Raw genomic sequence first — 16,787 nt, 5'->3', positions numbered from 1 at the left:
GACCGGAAATTCCATGAGACTGGCCTCCACCATGGGCTTGGCCTAGACTAGGGACATTTACAAAAATGTCTTGCACTATTGCTCAAACATTGCAGCTCCATCAGTGGTAACAAGGTTGGAAGCCCTACAGTAGCCAAGCAGCAGGAATGTTAAGCATCAGCTCGTTCACAGCAGATTTTATCAAGCGTACTTCAAAGGCTGGCAGTGGCAGCAGTCAGAAGCTCTTCCACAGCAGGGCTCCCAACATTAACCACCTCAGGGGAGCTGAACCAGTGTCTATTACTGTTATCATTTGTATTGCATTAATGCCTAGGAAACCTAGTTATGGACCATTGTGCCAGGCACTGTACAAACAGAACAAAAAGATGCCCCCTACCCCAAGGAACTTACAGTGTAAGAGAGAGGGGCATTTTTGAAAAACAGTATAGCCAGAGATCTTTCAGAGTTTCATCTGTTTCTTAATTTAGTCGGGGACCAGAAATGAAGAGGCACGTGCAAACAAAAGGGAAACAATTGCTAAACTTTTCCAAGCCTCAACAATGTTTCAGTTCAAGTTTGAAAGACAGTTAAATCAGTTTATATTACTTTTAGCCGGTTCACCCATCCATAGGCCTCATTTGGAGGCATTTCTTTCAGATGAACAAAGACATGGAACTCATGCCAAGATGAACAAAGACATGGAATTCTGTCATCAGGCTGATTCTGTCTTGCATTCCCAGGACAGGCTGCGCTTCTCTCTTGGATTTTTCACCCCTGCCTTGCATGAAAGAAAAAGAAAAAGCCCTTTCATTGTATCATCATCACTGTGGACTCACAATCCCCTTGTAAGATTCTGAGTCATGGCAATGATCAGTCTCTAGCTCTCAGAGAATAAGCTGTTCTCTGTCTGGGCTGCTCAGAGCTATTTTGCATTGATTTATGCAACTCCCAAAAGAAAATCTATCCCAGAGCTATGTGTCAGACCCAGGGTCTGGATGGACATAGAACTGCTACCTTGGCTCCTGCCATCTGAAGCGCAAATCTTAATGAGGTGTATCTGGGTGGTCTCTGTTCCAGTCACTTGGTTCATGTCAGGGACTATGGGGATCCTTCTGTACCCTAGAGCAGAATTTCTTTATTCTTTTCTTTAAATTCTATTTATAAGCCTGTGTGGTGCTGTCAGACAAGTGTTTCCATCAAAGGAAACCCAAGGTATGCTGCTCACTGCTCTAAATCTCAAGGAAAGTAATATCACAGCGTTAAATCCAGAGAGCAGCTTGTTAACATCATCACTGGTGCCACACATCAAAGAGGGACGAGCAACGATAAACGGCCTCGCTGGAGCACTTACGTTAATAATCCAGTGCCTTCCCAACGTGACTTCAAGTAAGACATGAAACTGCGCTTGAATCCTATTGAAAATTTTGGGGCTCATTGACATAGCTCGCTCCTGGGCACAGCGCAGGTGACAAAGGTGACTCTGAGTCACCCTCCAGCTTCCCACAATCCTGGCGGTAGCCAGGGGCCAATCAAATTAGAGCGGCATGAAGGGTGCTCTAATTTATGTCAGCTTGTAGTGGGCTCCCCAAGGGACTCTTACGTCAATGAGGAATCTCAGCTGTCCCACTGGGGCTGCTTTCCAGCTAGTTCGCATTGCCCATGCAGCACAAAGCAGCCAGAAGTAGAGTGAGGATCTACCCGCTAATTATTTATTGATGAATGAGCAACTCAGAATCTGGTGGATTCCTGAACAGAGCGGCCAAGCCAGAGCTCAGCTGTAAATTAAGTGAAAACGCATGAGGCTAGCAGAGGTATTGAGGGGCATCAACAGGAAAACAAAAAACTGATGGGGAGTAAGGGGAGCAGAGAGAACACGTCTCCTTCAGACCTCCCAGGGCTGCACTTATGAACCAACTCTCATTTCAGAGACCAGGCTTCTACTGTGAAACTCTGCTCCATGCTCAGTGTGTGACCTTACCCCCTCTCTGTACCTTTTCCTTCATCTGGAAAATGGAATCCCCATCACCTCTGCAAAGTGCTTGGAGATCCTTGAAGGAACAAAATACAATATATTCCTTATTCTTCAGGTGCATAAAGTGCCTGCATTCTCCCTGAACCCCACCCTCCATCACATAAATCTAGTATGTTAACAACACCTATTCAAAAATAAAGTCTTTCTGCTGTGGTACAAGTTGCCTTTAACACATTCTGAGTATCTGAGCGACATTGGCCCCTGCTTAGATTATTAAGCTCCTGGAGGCAGGGACCACCTTTGTGATGTGTGTTTGTACAGCACCTGGCATGATGGGTCCTGCTCCACACCTGGAGATCCTAGGAGCTATGATGATACAAAGAATAAATAATAATTGCCGCATTCAAGTCATCCATCCTGCTCTCATGCACTATGTTTCTATTACACATTTTAATGATTAGTCTAGGTATTTATACCACACTTGTTGGCCCGGCATCTGAGCACAGCATCCCTCGTTAGCAAACCCACAAAATGAGGAGGGGTGGCTGGGGTTTCCCCCTCTGGAGAGGATTCAGAAAGGAAAGTGGGAGAATTCCAGATGGACAGGCTCTGAAATCAATATGCTCTCTCGGTGCTGCTCTCTGCTGGCCATGGGGTGGAACTACAGCTATTTCAGAAACTGAATTCAGAAACCTTTCCTGACATATAAATATTGTATGGGAAAACATACCCGCATATACAGACCCTACATCCCCATCAGTTACACCCCATAACAGGAGAGCAAAGGAAAGACTGCAATTCAGAAGTCAGCCGGGGCAGGGTGCAGGAGACTAGCCCTGTGATTTGCACGAACTCATGCTCAGGTGGCTCTCTCTGGAGTTGAAGTCAGAGCTGTTGCCAAAAGACCAAGTATGCAGAGTAAGAGAAGACAGCAATGTCAGGGGCGAGTGCTCATGGCTTATTTATTGCAGCTACATTCAGGACAAAGGAACAACATGTGAAAGCCACCGTGGAGCAAGATAAGGGGCTCCTTCCTTTTTTAACTCACCTAAGCAGCATTAGCATACGCTCTCACCTGCAACAGCTGTTACAGCAGCTTCTCACTAGCGGCCCTCGATTGCTACTCAACTCCTGCTGCTCCCTGCTTTGGACCCCGCAACAGAAGGTTTTAGAACAGGCAGGAATGTGGAGCATCCTTGTCGCATCACAGCTTCCACAACTTACCTCAGTGCACATTTCTAATGCCCCCATCCCCAAAGGTGCTTGGCACTGTAAACTCATCAATAGGATTTCTGAGCCAGCTGAAACCCACTGTGCAACAGCTGATTTATGACAGGTCACCAGCAGCATCCCAACAGAAGGAGGAGAAGCAAGAGTCCAGCATGGCGGGATCAGTTCTGATGGGTCCGCAGAGCCTGCTCCAGAGCTGGAACCCCAGCAGCTGACATTGCCTGTGCTCTTCCAGTGTGAACACAGGCACGGAGCCAGGCGAGAGGGGTATGTCACATTGATCCTATCACCAAAAGGAGGAGGTCTGGAAGGTCTCAGGGGAGTAACTTCAACAGGGCCAATTTTTTAACATGAGATGTATTCTGGAAAGTACCAGAATCCACACGGGGTGTGACACACGTAGCACAAAGACACACCTCTGTAAAAACATACCTTAATGCTGGCCTCTAAAGCTTATAGCAGGTCACACTCCACATTCCTGCAATCCTAAGTGTCTCTGCTGAGACTTTCCAACAAGAGGGCCGGTTAGTGCCAACTGTGGTGGTTTAATCATGTGGCCACCTGGCCTAAGTAAATCTAAGAACCACATCATCATCGAGGTAAGCCACAAACCAGCTGTCAGATCACAGTGAACGTCAATCAGCACAAACTTTAACAGCAAAGGATAGCATGAGGTGATTAGCACCAAATAGGATCCAATGTGTGGCAGGACTTTAGATACAGCCCCCAAAGGGACCAAAATAACTTGCACAACCACCACTTGAGGGCTTGTCTCGCTGAATAGGTAGGGCGCAGCACGTTGGAGTGTGAATCTGCCCCGCGTTAGCTAGTGGACACTGCTACTGCACACTAACACTTCCCTGATGCCTTCTGATCCACTCCACTTTGAAATGGAAGCAGACCAAAGTGCACCAGGGAACATTTTAGGCATGACAGCAGGGTCCACGTGGATAGTGAGTGCGCAACAGGCTAATGCACTGTCAATTTAACAAGCAGAAAGATGGGGTGCAACTGTTCATCTAGACAAACCCTGTTGATTTTGAACCAGATTAAACTAGGGCTGCACTTATTGGCCTATATGGCACAGCACACAAGCCAGCCGAAAAGGAGTATGTGCAGGCTCATGTCTTTGCACAGGCTTTCCGATGAACAGTTTCAGTTAGACATGTCCCTCCATTAGCATGTTTTTATCCAGGCTGTCCAGTCGTTAGCTGTAATTGGACAACGTCTATATTGTTATGTTAATGGTCAAAAGTGCTAATGCACTTTGCCTTGCCTTGAAAACCCTGGAGGCTTTTTAACAAAACCATCTGGGAACTGACATCCAAGAGTTTGATTTATTCTCTGACACTAAATGGAATATTAAGTTTTGTAGTCAGAAATGAAGCCAGTTTAAGCCAGCTACCGCTAACAAAAGAACTAAAGAGCTGCCATACCGGGTCAGACCATGGTATCCTGTCTCTGGCAGTGATCTGTAACAAAGCTTCAGGGGGTGTACAGAACAGGGCAATTATGTTCTGCTGGAACACTGATGTAGTTCTGCTCCTCCATTCAGGCTTCTGGGGCCAGGGCAGGCTGCCTCTCAGCAGCACTGGTTTTGGTGACAGGAAGGGCAGGTTAATGGTGTGAAAAGCACTCTCTGCATCAGGGTGGAGACCCTTTGTTATTGTCCAGTAGCTCAGCCAGCACTTTCTAATCCCTCCTCTTTTCATGCTCATACAGTGATTACTAAAACAGTGCTTGGCAAACTGTACCTCATCCCCCTCTCCGACTTTCCTGAGCATTAATTCCCAATCCAGTGCACAGCACTCGTCTGACAAACCAAACCGTGCACCAAGCTCAGGTGAAGGAGGAGGATGCTATTATGTCTTCAGGATAGAGGGCCTCACCTCCGTGTGCTCCGTTATTGGAGAACGGTTGGGGCCTGTCAATGGATTTGTTCACAGAAAACCAAGAAGAACAAATCCCCCTTCCTACAGTGACAGAGTACCTTTTCCTCTGAAGGATCCCAAAGCAGAACGGGCCAAATTCAGCAACAAAGATAGCAGAGGAGGAATGAACTTACAGGAGGAATGACCTCTGTCCTGCCTAAGGTTCACTCAGCAGAACTTCACCTGCAGCATTCCATGCCAGCAGTTGAGGGTTCTCCATCAACAATGTTGCATGACAATTTTTAGAAAGAGAATACAAATAAACTTCTCTAATTGAAATTGAGCCAACACACTGATGGATTAGAGAGCATATGTGCTGCTATGCTACAAGGGTTATGGGCCAGGCCAGAATGGGGACATGAGTGGCAAACAAATCTATGCCTCCGGTAGATTCCTGCACTGAAATCAAGGTGGAATTTCCTGGAGACAAAACCCAACCGCGCTGATATTTTAGAGTAAAATATTTAATATTTATTGTGTTTCAAGACAAGAGGATTTCTATTTAATACAAAAAAACAAGTTAAAGCAGAACATAATACTGATGATGAAATCATGCCCAACTTGGTGGAGGCATACCTACAAAGCTATCGACACAGACAGCTACACCACCGAACCTCATGCTACAACTTATGAAAATCACTACAACCTGATCAGGAGAGAGGAACGAGGCCCTTTAAAAAATACAATTATAAAAAAAGTGATATAAAACCCTTGATTGGGAAGAGAGCGTGGAAACAGATGCTATTGAACACAGAGCCTCAGATAGACATGGCAATGTGTCTGCATAACATGATAGGACCAGCCAGTTGCAACAGTAGGTGTTTCAATGGATCACTGACAGAGTGTGAAGTGAATAATATAATTTAAATGGCCAAAGGCAGAAGAGAAAGCAATGAGTGCTTCGTTCGTAATGCATACTATACACCTCCAAAGTTAATGGTGCATTCCAGTTAAATAACTAGCAGAAAGTATAAGAATGACATAAGAGTACTGTCATATCATGCTACTTCATTGTGCAATCAAACTGAGGAGGTGGGGGCCTGGAGGAATGTAGTTATTATAACTACCTTGGGTACACTAATTACCCCATTCAGTGTTACAAAAGAGTAGTGTTTTGACAATTCCCTGACTGCGACAGAACAGCTGGTACACTCTATTCCGTGCGCTGATTCTGAAGAGGATCAGTCAGTTCAAACATGATTTCAGCAGGCTGGGACCAGGTGAAAACTGGAAGTCATGAAGTGCTCTCCAGAGGAGGGAGATCAGAGGAAATTTCCTAAAATTCAGAAAGCAAAGGGTTAATGAACATGTTTCCCAGCTCTAGAGATCAGGATTCCCACAGAGCTGAAGTCACACAGTGGAAGCAAGTTTGTGGGTCACATGCTACTCCACAGCAGATACTGGTCCTCACTGCGAAATGCACCAGCATTCAACATATTCACCCCTGCTCTGAAAGGCCCAATATGGGATTAGCGGAGGGGCTGCGGGTTAGATTGAGGTGCAGAAGCAGAGCAGTGTGGTGAACAAGAGGAGGAGAGGCCGTACTAGAATAGCAGGGGGCACTGCAAGCTAGAACTGTAGTGCACTAAAAGAGCTGGGAAGAAGCAGAACTAGTACCATAGAGGGAGTGATGGGAAAGGTGGTCTAGGGTGATGGGAAGGAGGTCTAGGTAACTAACCAAGGTGCATGAACACACACGTGTAGGAGATTCAACAGCACCTGTCTGCTCTGTTCTTGCACACAGGTAGATCCATAAAGATTTTATTTCACTTTAAATGTCAAAGAACTGCTTACTACAAAATGTGGGTTCTTCTCTCTGCTAGATGCTTATAGAAGAAACACAGATTTGAGCAGACCCTCGCACATCCCTGAGTGGGTGGACCTGCACATGGGTGCGCATGTTTCTCTGCTCAGACCTTCCTGTGCACATACGCACACAGCCTTATGAAAGCGCAAGCCTACAAAAGATCTCCCTCATCCCTAGATCTGCAGACAGGCACACCATTCAGTGCACAGGTATATGAATACACACACACACTCCCCGGCACTGCAGGACAGACATACCTTGGTCAAAGGCTGGCTTGTTACACCATCTCGTACTGATTGTTTGTGATGTACCGGGAAAGGCAGCAGGCGAGAAAGATCCCAACCAACTGAAATGTGAAAAAATAAACTAAGTATAGGTCACCCAAAACTGGACATCCAAACTGCAATGATTTGGATACAATGCAACCGAGATCTGAAGCACTGGAGACTGTTTTGGTTTTGTAAAAGCAAAATCTGGGCTCCTTTGCTTTAGCGTGGATAAAGCTGAGAGTCAGAGGATCCTGGCAGCCATCAGTGAGAAGGCTCTCCCTGTGAGAGAAAGAGAACGTTGCTTCTTGTTAGAATTTGCTTTATGAACCATCTACTGTTTTATGGTAATTTCACAGAGATTATATGGCTCTCAGGAGCATCACAGCCCATTACACAACCAGTAGAAAATATCAACTGCCTCTTCCCACTGCAAGGACAATGATGGAATCAAGGTTGGTGTGTTTCTGATGTGAAAACACTGAAGGACACACATCAGTTATGACTGTTATGGGGCTCCAGGCAGCTGTTTTCTGTACCAAAGGCATTTAGGACCTGATCCTAAAAACACTCATGCATGTAACTGTACTCACAGGAGGCAAAGTTGCAGAATTGGGCCTTTCACTTGCGTGACACAACAAAGTTCACCTGAGAATAAATCATGAAATGTTTATAGGATTCTAAGCCCCAAACAATGACACGTTCCTCAATAACTGCAATCGCTACAATGCGGTTACCTGCCTAGAGCTGACGAAGGCACATGGGCCCACCCACTTATTCATCAAATTCCAGATGTCCTGTTTGGAATATAGATGTGGAAGCTGTAATAAGTAGAGTGTGATATGTACATCCCAGGAAGGAGGGAGGAAATGGATAGCAGCTGAAAGAGACCAACTGGCTCCAGCCCTAGGAAACTGACAACAAAATGCAATGAAGACAGTTTGCAAATGTACCAGCTGCAAGATAAAGGTCTGTGCTCCAACCTCTCCCAGTCCTTGCTGTGTCTGTCTGTTACAGGGAACAGCACAGTGACAAACGAATATCAGAATAAAACAGGCTGGCCGAGATTCTTCTCTCTGTGCTTGTGCTATTACATGTTAAACCTTGACTCAGAAAAGATGTGCCTGTATACCTCACAGACTGCTTTCAGGCAATTTCCTTCAATGAAGAGTAAATTAAAGCTAAAATAAATCAAGCAATCAATACACAATCTCACTCTGCCAGTCTCTTCTCTGGTTTTGGGTCTGTGTACTCCTTTGCCTCAATCTCAAGCTGCTGTTTCTTCATACTCTTTACTCAAAAGCAAACATGCTTTGAAGAAAATAAGGAGTTCTGCCATTTGGAATTGATACAGAGATCTGTGACTCTGTGTTCGAGAATTTCAGAAAGAATGGAAATCGCCCCGAAACAAGAGTCAAGTCAAGTAATGAGGCGTAGTTCATCTGTGTCTTTGTCTCTGTTGCCACCTTCCTTGCCGACTGCAAGGTGTTCGAATTCCTAGAAACTATCACAGCCAAACAACACAGAACACAGGCGATTTCAGCAAACCTAGCAGCTGCAGCAGAAAGACTAAGGGCTCAGACCACAACTGAGGCACTCAGCAAGACCTAGGTAGTACAGCAGATGATCTTACTTGACATACTATGCAACACAGAAACTTGTTCAGATATATGCCTGTTACATACCAATACACACTGATGTGCTGTCGCAATATCAGCATTCTGGGAGAGCCTGTGGATAAGGAAGATCTGCACCAGCTATCTTTTAAATTCTCCCTAAGACATAATACTCTGACACACACAAGAATGAACGATGACCCTACAGAGATGGTGAGAGCACATGCCTATGTGATAAAGCCATGAAAGAAACACATGCTAAGGGACACCATTTTGATCACCTTCTCAGATGACAGAGACTGAGACCAAACGTGTCAGGAAGCTCCATCAGCCAGAGAGACCCTATATGAAGGCAAAACCTGCTAACCTTAGCCCACTAGGCAGGCTTTCAAGTGCTCAGGAACCAGAATTGAGGTCAAATTTTCCAAGCAGCTCAACTAAATACAGGCCAGATATGCAAGAGTTCTCAGCACCAAGCAACTCCCACTGGGACACTTATGATCACATTTTCACAACTGCTCAGCACTCAACATGCACCCAACGTAGGGAGCTCTTCTGAAAGCCCACTTCAAAATGTTCCCCATGCACACAAGGAGCTCAGGCCAGAGGCCTCTTGCTTCCTACTGAGACAAGGTTGGTCAGATTAGGAGACACTAGTTCTGTCACTGCTTGAGACATGATGCTTCTTCACCACCAGGATAAAACCTCAGGTTGAAGAATCAGAGGGAGAGGAAGAAATAGCAAGGGGAGAAGAGGGAGTCTGTAATATTATGCACGCTGTTCTGCAGTGTGGCTAACAGAAGATGGTGTCATTGTGTTAACTGGGTCTGAATTTGAGAGAGGCATTTCAGGATGTTTTAGGTCACCTACAAGCACTTTAAGTTAGTTAAACTATCATCCTGAAAGGGCAGCTGAAGCAAGGGTGACAGTTTGTGCGCTGGAAGAAGTAATTCAGACAGCTAACACTGCATCAGAACAGGAGAGGTTTGGTTGTACTGGCATCTCTTAGAAGTTGGCTCTTTCCAGAGTGAGCTGTTCTCAAGCCATACGCAGGCTTGCTGGGAGGAAGCTGGCATTTTCATCCCCAGTTTTGGAGATGGGTGACTGGGTGGCACTTAAGCAAAATGGCAGGGGAATCTGCAGAACGGTCGACCATTTCCTCCTCTCTGAAATATGCTGTGCCTTTACATATGTAAGAAAACATTAAAAGACATTAAATACAATTACGAACACAAAAACTAAACTCAGAGCTCCTCAAGGACCATAGAAGAACAGCAAGGGAGAGTTTACCTGGAAGCAAGCGATGCCAAAGGAGATACCAGCCACAATGCCCATTTTGGACTCCATAACTGTTGTTACCAGACTGAAACAACCCTACAGAAAAAAATAATTAGCATGAGAGTAGAGCATGGACAATTCCTGGCCACCAGACACCAAGTGTACATCCTTCCAACCCACAGACACCACACAGGCAGCTAGAGGGGTGAACAAGCTCAGGAAGGAATCCAAGTAAAGGCCTGGGAGTCAAAACGTCCTGGGCTGTGTGCTGAATTCAGCCATTTGACTTGCTGTTTGATCTTGGGCGAGTCATTTAAAGCTTTGTACTTTGCACCTTTCATCCTGGGCACTTTGCCAAGGTGAGCATTAGCCTTGTTTTATGAATGGGGATGTATAGGTACAGAAAGGCAGCATGATTCACTAAAGGTCACAAGCACGACAGTGTCCGAGCCAGGAGCGGAACTCAGACTTCCTAGTCCCGGCTTAGCCACTAGGTAACACTATCTGCCTCTACATTTCTATTCATTCCCCTGTATACTTTCTTCACAAGGGAGCTGTGAGGATTAAGTGTTACAGGAACATAAAGCATTGTACAACAGTATCTCACACACAGGGCAAGTGATACACTGCAGGCAAGATGCAGACACAGATCCTTTCCCACCAATAGGGAATAGCTGAGACTTCCAGAGAACTTGAGAAAAAACACTGGAGACAGTTTCTCTACACATCTTTCCCCTATCAGCAGCAACACGGCCTTCACCCCCATTACTGCATACAAGTTTCCTGTGGCTCAATAACCCTCTTTCTGGAGCTAAGTTCCTTCTCACCTACAGGACTTGACTCTCTACCAGAGAAAGAAGATCCAAGTATCCCAGCTCTCCCCTCCCCACGCCTGCTTCCAGGACACATCGAGGGATAGTCTCTGAGATTCACTTACATTGCCATACACCATAGCCTTGGCTTTATCCAGCTCCTTCAGATCACTTTCTGTGCAGTTTTGGAACTTGCAGCAGCTCAGAGGGATTCCCTTCTGTGCAAAGTAGGTAGTGTTCACCCAGTCAAAATAGTTCTGGACTCCACAGCAGTGTAACTGGGGAAATCAAGTTTTAGAACAGTAAGGAGTAGTGCATGAACCCCAAAGTACCACATCTCCAAGGCTACACCAATCACTGCAAGCTCCCCAAATTTTCCCCCCTTGGCCTCCCCCTATGTCCCTCCTCACTGCAACCCAACAGCCCTGTGTAGACACCTTCCCCCACCTCCTGCCCTTTACCTCTCACCTCCTCTGAACAGCGCATAGCAGCTATTTTTCTTCAAATGCAAATGCTTTCAGACAGTCTCAGGGATACAGATATATGCAGGACAAGGACAGTGTCTGTACAGGGACAAGCACACTCTACGCACTCAGATAAGATCTGCATAGCACATACCCTGTAAGGCCGCCTGCGTGCACACAGCCGCCCTCTATGCTGTCCATCATAACGGCCGTCCCTCACATGCCTGAGAACTGGGAACATTAAGGCAATACTGCTCCCCCAGTATTCTGAGCCAATCGCATGGGGAATGAGGCAAGGGGAGGCTGCAGCACACTCTCCTTCTGAGGAACAGCTCTGGCAGTAGCAGAGAAGGCATCTAATGTTTAATGCCTCCTGGTAAAAGAGGGCCTTCCTTGCGTTGTACTTTGCCCGTGCATGGGAGTCCCAGCCTCAGCTGCTGCACAACACAAGTATCGGGGAGTCCTCGGCCATGCATCTGGAGAATACAGGCTTCCCCACCAGTTTCTTTAGAAGGAACCAAATATGAGCACTCACAGTTCTCTGGATAGTATCCACCGCGTCGCTGTGGGGATCTATTGTTGCATTGTAGTTCCTCAGAGCAAGACTATAGTTGCTCTGAAAGTTGTTCTTAATCTGCAGAGAAGGGAAACATTTTCATAAGCTAAGCCTCCGAAGGCTACAGGTCCCAAAGAGTTCCCTGTCACAAGAACTTCTTTGCCTTAAAAAACACAGCTCCATCAGAAAGAGAACCAGGAATGGCTTAAACCACGTTAGAAAGTCATTCCTGTTACTATCCAGATGTGAGACTAGCTATGAAGATGAACTGGGGATTAGGGAAGGGAGCACTGCACCAAGCACTGGAACTTAATTCTTGCATTTACAGGCAGACCTAATCACTGTGACATCACAATAAAATCATGGTTTGTGTGGGCCATATTTATGGCCAAAGACACTTGCAAAATCAATCTGACTGGCACGTTTCAGATGAAGAATCAAACTCACAAATTAAAAAGTCTGTTTTTTATAAAAATGTGCATATCTGTCAAGCTTAGTAGGAACTAGGGAATGGTCTTGGTTTCCACTTTCCAGTCCTTGAGGGAGATGTTCAAAGGCACAAATGGGAGGTAGGTGTCTAATAGCCATTTATGCCTTTGAACATCTCCCCCACCTCATTACAGTCAGGTTATTTCAAATCACTGAAATACTTTTCTACACGATTTAAGGCACTTTAAGGGATTAATGACTAAAATTTCTCTTGGGCAGTATAATGCACCCATTATGATTATTTCTAGGCACTCTACATATAGTCTCTCTAAATCCCCATTGATGTTAAATACTGGTTAACTTGGTAGATAGTGTTACAGTTGTATTTCACAAGTACTGAGTTCAAGTTTAACTTTAATTTTATCTTTGCTAATATTTTGATTAATCATCAGCAGTACAACTACAAATTAATTCTTGTGATTCAAATATGTCCATCCCAAACATGTCACATGCAAACAAAAGTTAGAAAGAGGCCAGCTATGATTAGTTATGGTATGAGATTTGTGAAAAAACAATCATGCTGGCAAAGGGAGTAAAGCTAGTTATTTAAAGATTGTATCCAAAAGAAAACATGGATTTAGTCCCCACTCCCAGTTCAGAACCCCAACATGTGGGTCCCCCAATGTTGGCCCTAAATTTCTCTCATTTAACTTGCCTGTTCAACTAATTAAACTTTTCTGATGTGACTTTCTTTTTTTTAAGCAGTTTTTACATCTTTATATGACAAAGATTTTTCTTATTCAGCTTTTTTGTGCTTATTGAACATTTGGAATCAGAAACTGAGCCAAATTCTGTTCTCAGCAAGAACATTGTAAATCCAGACTACTTCACTGAAGTCAAAAGGATTACTCCAGATTTATACCTGAATAAAAAGGAGCAGAATTTGGCCCTCAGTATGCAGCAACTATGGGATTACACAAAGTAAGAGGAAACAACATGCAAGTGAGAACTCTGTCCTGAGCAGGTGCTGCATCCAAGTCCTGGCCTCAGGCTGCCTCAGGAAGAGGAGGGAAGGGGTTAAAGTACCAGAGAGATAGGTCACACCTGGACTCACCTCATGTCTGAACACAAATCCTACAACAGCAGCCACCAGCACAATCAAGAAGATGAGGGACAAGAACATGGCATACTGTGGACAGAAAAGAAGAGAGAGTCAATGCAACCAAAATACATTCCAGGGCTAACACAGGTACACAGAAAAGAAGGCTGCAGGAAAAGAATCTATTAGGACACACCCTGGAGTCAACCTCTTTGGCAGAGTTGAGGTGCTGGGATTTGTGGCTACGTGAGAAAGTCAACGAATATATGGTTCAGTATTTAGCACTGTACAAAGAGGGGAGAGAGTGTTTCTCGAGGCAGACACACATACACAGCACAGCACAAAGGAGGAGCACATGCAGACAGCTGGTGAAGTCCTGGGTTGTAGAAGCAGGTATTTGATTTGTGAGCCTTCTGGTAGTCAACGACCACTTACCAGTTTTAACATCCATGTGCTTCCACGGCAGGTGGCGAAACAGCCAAAAGTGCCCAGAAGGATGACAACAGTACCTGTGCCAATGAGTACGTAGGGGACATTGGTGGCCTTTTCATTTAACAGGGAGAAATACACCTCTAGGCCCACTTTGCCCCAGATGCCAACTGCCAGGAGGATAATGCCAGAGATCTGGAGAAATCAGAATTGAGACTCAATCATCGTGACTCCACTTGTCACTTCAAAGCACTTTACTTAGCCATAGTCACTTAAACCCACACACTGAGAGACTAGGAGACACAAGATACTCTGGAAGTATGCAAAAACACAGGGATCCCATAGGAGAGAAATGGGAGGCTAAGGACAGATAAACTGGGGATGGGAGGGCAGCATGAGCAGAGGGGTTCCAGGAAAGACTGCCTGGCAGAAGTCCTTGAAAGTGGGCATTAAAATCATTGATGTGAAATCATTTTTCAGAAAGGCAGTGCTGGGAATCTAGGAAGCACTTGTATAATCAGAGCATTTCATCTCTGAACTTCAGTCCCTTGGGCATTGTATAAACAGGAACTCAGATGAATCTGCCTTTGGGAATTAAATTTCCCCAGGTAGAAATAATTTGCTCTGTTACAAACATGCCCATGGGTGCCACATTCCAGACCCCGTCATGCACGCGCGCGCACACGCAGAGGGAAGAGAGGTACAGAGAAGTAAATGGGGGGCAGACGGGCTGGCCCAGCGCTAATGGATCGGACACACTCACCTGCCACAGTAGCCTGGGGAGCAGTGAAAGGAAAGGGACAAGATTACGGGGTGCACCCCACCCAGCACTGCTGTTCCCCCGAGGCTGCCATACCAATACTGGGCATGGACGGGCACGTCACCAGCCACACAGGTGCCCCTCGGGTCACACACGCGTGTGGACGTGCTACATGCAGGGCCATGACACGGGGTGAGGGGAGCCCCGGGATGGGCACAGACTGCCGGGGGGGGGGGCACCTGGCCAGAGGGTCCCTACAGGCCGGACAGGCGACAGAGGAACCCCTCTGGAGCCTGGGCCCTGCCCCCGCTCCCACCCCTGGAGGGGTCCAGCCCAGCCCCCCGAGGTCCTCTCGCCTCGGCCCCCACTATCCTCGGGGCCCCGCCCCCCTGGGGACCCCATTACCCGCCAGGGGTCCCCACTTCTCCCCAGGCCCCTGCCCCGGGGCCCCCAACAATCCCCGGGGCCCCTCCCCCAGGTCCCCATTACCCGCCAGGGCCCCCACCCCCGGGCCCGCCGCCTCACCCAGAACACGAAGCTGTAGGTGAGCAGGACGCTCTTGAGGCAGGTGATCACCGGCTTCGTCTGCAGCCTGCGCGACGGGGGCGCCATGGCGGCCGGGCCACGCTCCGATCTCCGCCGCCAGCCCCGCCCCCGGGCGGCCCCGGCCGAGCCTGGCCGGAAAGCGCTGGGACGGGCCGAGCCGAGCCGGAAACGGCCGAGAACTACCGAGGCCTGAGCCTCCTCGCACGTCCCTTCCCCGGCCCGGCCCGCCGCCCCTCCCACCCGTGCCCCCGAGACTAGGCAAAGCTCCCGTGGCTCCGCTGGGTCCCCCTCCCCTCCCCTCCCCTCCTTGCGGGCTTGTCGAATCACACAACTCCCGATTTCACAGACATCCCCAGAGGTTTGCACCCCCCCCCCGCAAGCTGCGCTCCTGCAAGGCTCCCCCTGTGTGCCCGGGTGAGCCCCCGCCCCGGGGGCCCTTGGACCTGCGTTTGCACCCCCACCCCGCGCCTTAGGGAACTAGGCCCTGCCAGTGCCATCTCTCACGTCAAAGGCAGCCAGCTTCATAACCAAGTTAGAGGCGGTTGAAAAGAGGGGTTATTTATTGTGGCAGAGGATGGCTGGATGCAGCCCTCACTATGGGCTAAAAACAGGTTTCAGAGTAGCAGCCCTGTTAGTCTGTATTCACAAAAAGAAAAGGAATGAATGCATCCGATGCAGTGAGCTGTAGCTCACGAAAGCTTATGCTCAAATAAATTGGTTAGTCTCTAAGGTGCCACAAGTCCTCCTTTTCTTTATGGGCTAAAATGTCAGCTGTGGTGTGAGTTCAGCTTGGTTTATTTCAACTTTAGCCTGTGGTGAACTCCCCTTCCGCCCCCCAGGTCCAGAAAATAACTCAACTTGACTAGCTGTTGTAGAGCAGACCATCACTTAATCAATTATAACAGTTTCCAGCTGGGGCACAGACACCAGAGGAGGAGGCAGAGAGGCTGCAGACGAAGCAGTTGGCACCTACAGGTTCCTGGGTCACAGTACTATGCCCTGCTAGTGAGAACACGGTGAGGCAGCTTCCCTAAGCATCACCAGTGGGACAGGGAATTCCAGTGTCTCATGGGGAGCTGGAGATGAAGAGGCCACCATTAACTTGGACTAGTCTATTTAGAGCTCTCTCTATTTCATCTGGTAAGCAAATGGCAGCGAGTGCAGCGCACACAGAGCACAGCTAAAATGCGTGCACATCAGCCTACCTCCTTCAGATGAGGGGGAGAGCCCCTCGGGACGAGCTGAAGTTTCCAGGGGACTTTCATGTTTAAGCCTGTTGTTATAGTTCAGCTGAGAGGTCACAGTGGCATGGATGATTGAGGTGAGATCTGCATTTGAGAGGAGGGGGCACAGTGTCTTTGCTGGCTCTCAGCGAGACTGCTGTTCTGGTGGCCAGTGCAATCATGGAGAAGCTAAGAGCAATGAAGGCTCTAGCAACAGCATTGGACCACAGACCATCCCAGGTGTTGGAGTACCTATAGGCTTTGGTAGGTCCTCTAAATACTTGCCTCTGCTAATCAGCATCAGCTGTATCTTGTCTGGTTTAAACTGCAGCCAGCTGGCTTTTCTGTACATCCTAGTTTCTGTCAGGCATTGGATAAGTCTATCAATGA

At 47.3% G+C, this 16,787-nt stretch overlaps 1 protein-coding gene across 1 annotated transcript; it reads right to left on the bottom strand.

The window, feature by feature from the left end:
• Positions 1 to 5,560: 5,560 nt before the first annotated feature.
• TSPAN6 (tetraspanin 6) lies at positions 5,561 to 15,314 on the bottom strand. The gene is made up of 8 exons (XM_073360844.1): positions 15,154 to 15,314; positions 13,875 to 14,063; positions 13,455 to 13,529; positions 11,891 to 11,989; positions 11,017 to 11,169; positions 10,092 to 10,175; positions 7,177 to 7,265; positions 5,561 to 6,388 (listed from the first exon to the last, which is right to left on the bottom strand). The coding sequence occupies exons 1-7, from the start codon at positions 15,238 to 15,240 to the stop codon at positions 7,197 to 7,199; spliced, it is 756 nt and encodes a 251-aa protein (XP_073216945.1). The 5' UTR covers positions 15,241 to 15,314; the 3' UTR covers positions 5,561 to 6,388; positions 7,177 to 7,196.
• Between the last annotated feature and the right edge of the window lie 1,473 nt (positions 15,315 to 16,787).

This window comes from Lepidochelys kempii, chromosome 9 (assembly GCF_965140285.1).
Source record: "Lepidochelys kempii isolate rLepKem1 chromosome 9, rLepKem1.hap1, whole genome shotgun sequence".
Lineage (NCBI taxonomy): Eukaryota > Metazoa > Chordata > Testudines > Cheloniidae > Lepidochelys > Lepidochelys kempii.
This window is presented reverse-complemented; position numbering and strand designations above follow the sequence as displayed.

Bases quoted from the DNA above. Each gene is read 5' to 3' on its own strand.
- TSPAN6 (XM_073360844.1), bottom strand. From the start codon at position 15,240: ATGGCGCCCCCGTCGCGCAGGCTGCAGACGAAGCCGGTGATCACCTGC. The intron at 11,170-11,890 runs GTGAGTGCTCAT...TGATTTCCCCAG, and splicing joins TGGATACTATCCAGAGAACT to TTACACTGCTGTGGAGTCCA. The intron at 10,176-11,016 runs GTAAGTGAATCT...TTTTTTCTGTAG, and splicing joins AGGCTATGGTGTATGGCAAT to GGTTGTTTCAGTCTGGTAAC.